At 38.5% G+C, this 2,500-nt stretch overlaps 1 protein-coding gene across 1 annotated transcript in view; it reads left to right on the top strand.

Annotated features, from left to right (window-relative positions):
* The window catches only part of LOC122260305 (putative neural-cadherin 2), a 715,566-nt gene that overhangs the window by 677,411 nt on the left and 35,655 nt on the right, over positions 1–2,500 (top strand). The window contains 1 exon segment of the mRNA XM_086544435.1: positions 2,020–2,416. Within this exon segment, the coding sequence (XP_086400561.1) occupies positions 2,020–2,416 (397 nt within the window).

Raw genomic sequence — 2,500 nt, 5'->3', positions numbered from 1 at the left:
GAGCGACAGGGAAAAGAAAATCCGAAAGTCATTACAGCGTCGTGAATGAAAGTGGGAAACGGAAGGCGGGAAGGAAGGCTGTATTTTCCTTTTTTTTCTGGTGTTTTTTTCTTTCTCGTATTATCCTTATTGTTTTTATTGTAATTATCTTTATTGTTAGTGTTGTTATTACTATTGTTTTTACTGTTGTTACTATTATTATTATTATTATCATTATTGTTATTATAATTATCATTATTATTAATATTATTATTATTATTATTATCGTTATCATTAATATTAATATTGTTATTATTACTATTATCATTGTTATTATTATAATTATCATTATCTCTATCATTACATTTTTTATTATTACTGATGATATCTTTTCTGTTATCATTATCATTAATGATAATAACAATATCATTATTATCCTCCTCCTCCTCCTGATCATCATCATCATCATTATTTTCATTATCGTGACTTTTTTTATCTTTATCATTATTTTTTCATTATTATTACTATCTTCATCATCATTTTCATCATCATCATTATTATTATCATTGTCATTGTTATCATCATTATGATTACTACTATTATCAATAATATTATTATCATTATCATTTTTTTATTATTGTTATTATTCCCATCATTATTATCATAAATATCATTGTTAGTGTCATTTTTACTATTACTATTATTATTACTATCGCAATAAAAATGTTATTATTATTACCATTATCATTATATTTTTTTTTCTTCATTGTTATTATCGTAATTATAATCATTATCAATTCTACCATTATCATTATCATTACTATTATCAGTATCATTATCGTTATTATCGTATCGTTATCATCCTCGTTATTATTCTTATTTCTTATTGTTATCTTTCTTTTATTCTCTCTTTTTTCTTTTTCTTCTCCAATCTATGCAAATATACTTTGTGATTTAAAGGCTCGTATTATAAGCAACAGTTATGCGTCGGGAGCATATAATTTCCAGAATTTCTTCCCCCTTCGTTCTGTCACCTTCTGACGTATCCCTTTAATTCAACAAAGTGAAAGACATGTAGAGTGTACAGTGTAGAGTGTAGTGTGTAGTGTGTATTGTGTTTTCCTCAGTATGAGCTCGGGGCGAGATTCAGAAGCTTACTTTAAATATCGAAACATCTTATATCTAACACTTGGTTTTCGAATATTTATGATGAAATTGATTTTTTTTTTTTTCATTCGCTTTTTCTTATAATTCTGATTTTACTTTGTTTTTTTGACAGTCTTGAGAGTATGAGTGTGTGTATTGTTTTTGTGTGGTTGATTTTGTGTGTGTGTGTGTGCGTGTGTGTATGTTTGAGAGTCAAAGTATGTGTGTGTGAGTTTGTGTGTGTCTGTATGTGTGTGTACGGGCGTGCGTCGCGGGCGTGTACATGTACATGTTCATACATATACAATATCTTTTATTTTTCTTTCTAGATTCATTTCCCTTTCGGGATTGGCTACTCCCTAGATGAATCAAATACCGACCAAGAAAACTGTGAACACGAGAGTATTCGCTTCTAATTTTTTACCTTTGAAATTCATATGACTTTGTATTTGGAAATGAATTCTGAAGTTTTGTCTGCGGCGCAATCCTTTCTGGGGGAACTTTGAAAGCCTCGAAAGATTTATCTCAAAGGAAAAGATAAAATGTACGGAAGTTACACACTGAGAGTGAGTGAGAGCGAGAGAGAGAGAGAGAGAGAGGAGGGGGGGAGCGAGCGAGAGAGAGAAAGAAGAGAGAGAGAGAGAGAGAGAGAGAGAGGGGAGAGAGCGAGAGAGAGAGAGAGAGAGAGAGGACGGGGGGAGCGAGCGAGAGAGAGAAAGAAGAGAGAGAGAGAGAGAGAGAGGGTAGAGAGCGAGAGAGAGAGAGAGAGAGAGGGGGGGGGGGGGGAGAGAGCGAGAGAGAGAGAAAGGAGAGAGAGAAAGAGCCAGATGCAAAGAGACAACCGGACAAAATCTAATCCAGTCTGAGCAACCTTTTCGCCCTCCCTTCGTGCAGGTGCATTTGTCCCCACGGAACCTTCGGGTCGCGCTGCAAGATCTTGAGCAGACACTTCGAAGGCGGAGGGCAAGGAGACAAGGCTGGAGGGCGCGACCGGGTGGAGGACGACCTCGGCGGTTGGGCGTGGGTGCCGTCCATCCCCTCGTGCGCGGAGGTCCACCTCAGCCTCGAAGTGCTCACGGCTTCCCCTGACGCGACACTGCTCTACTCCGGCCCCGACCACCTCCCGCCGGCGCCCGGGGCCAACTCGGACATGCTGGCCCTCGAGCTCCGCGGCGGCCGCCCTTCCCTCCTCCTCGACCTCGGAGCGGGACCTGCCGCCCTCAGCCTCAACGCCTCGTACACCCTCGCCGACTCCACGTGGCACAGGCTCGACCTCATATGGAAGGACGAGGTGAGCAGTTCCATCAGTATTTGAAATACATTCACTTCATCTCGTTTTTTTTTGTTTTTTCTTTTTTTTATAAAGTGTGATATT

Source organism: Penaeus japonicus, unplaced genomic scaffold (genome assembly GCF_977035675.1).
Source record: "Penaeus japonicus unplaced genomic scaffold, GWHDUDI00000001_assembly GWHDUDI00000015, whole genome shotgun sequence".
NCBI classification, from domain to species: Eukaryota; Metazoa; Arthropoda; class Malacostraca; order Decapoda; family Penaeidae; genus Penaeus; species Penaeus japonicus.
The sequence above is the reverse complement of the archived record's forward strand: the minus strand, read 5'-3'. Positions and strand labels throughout refer to the sequence as shown.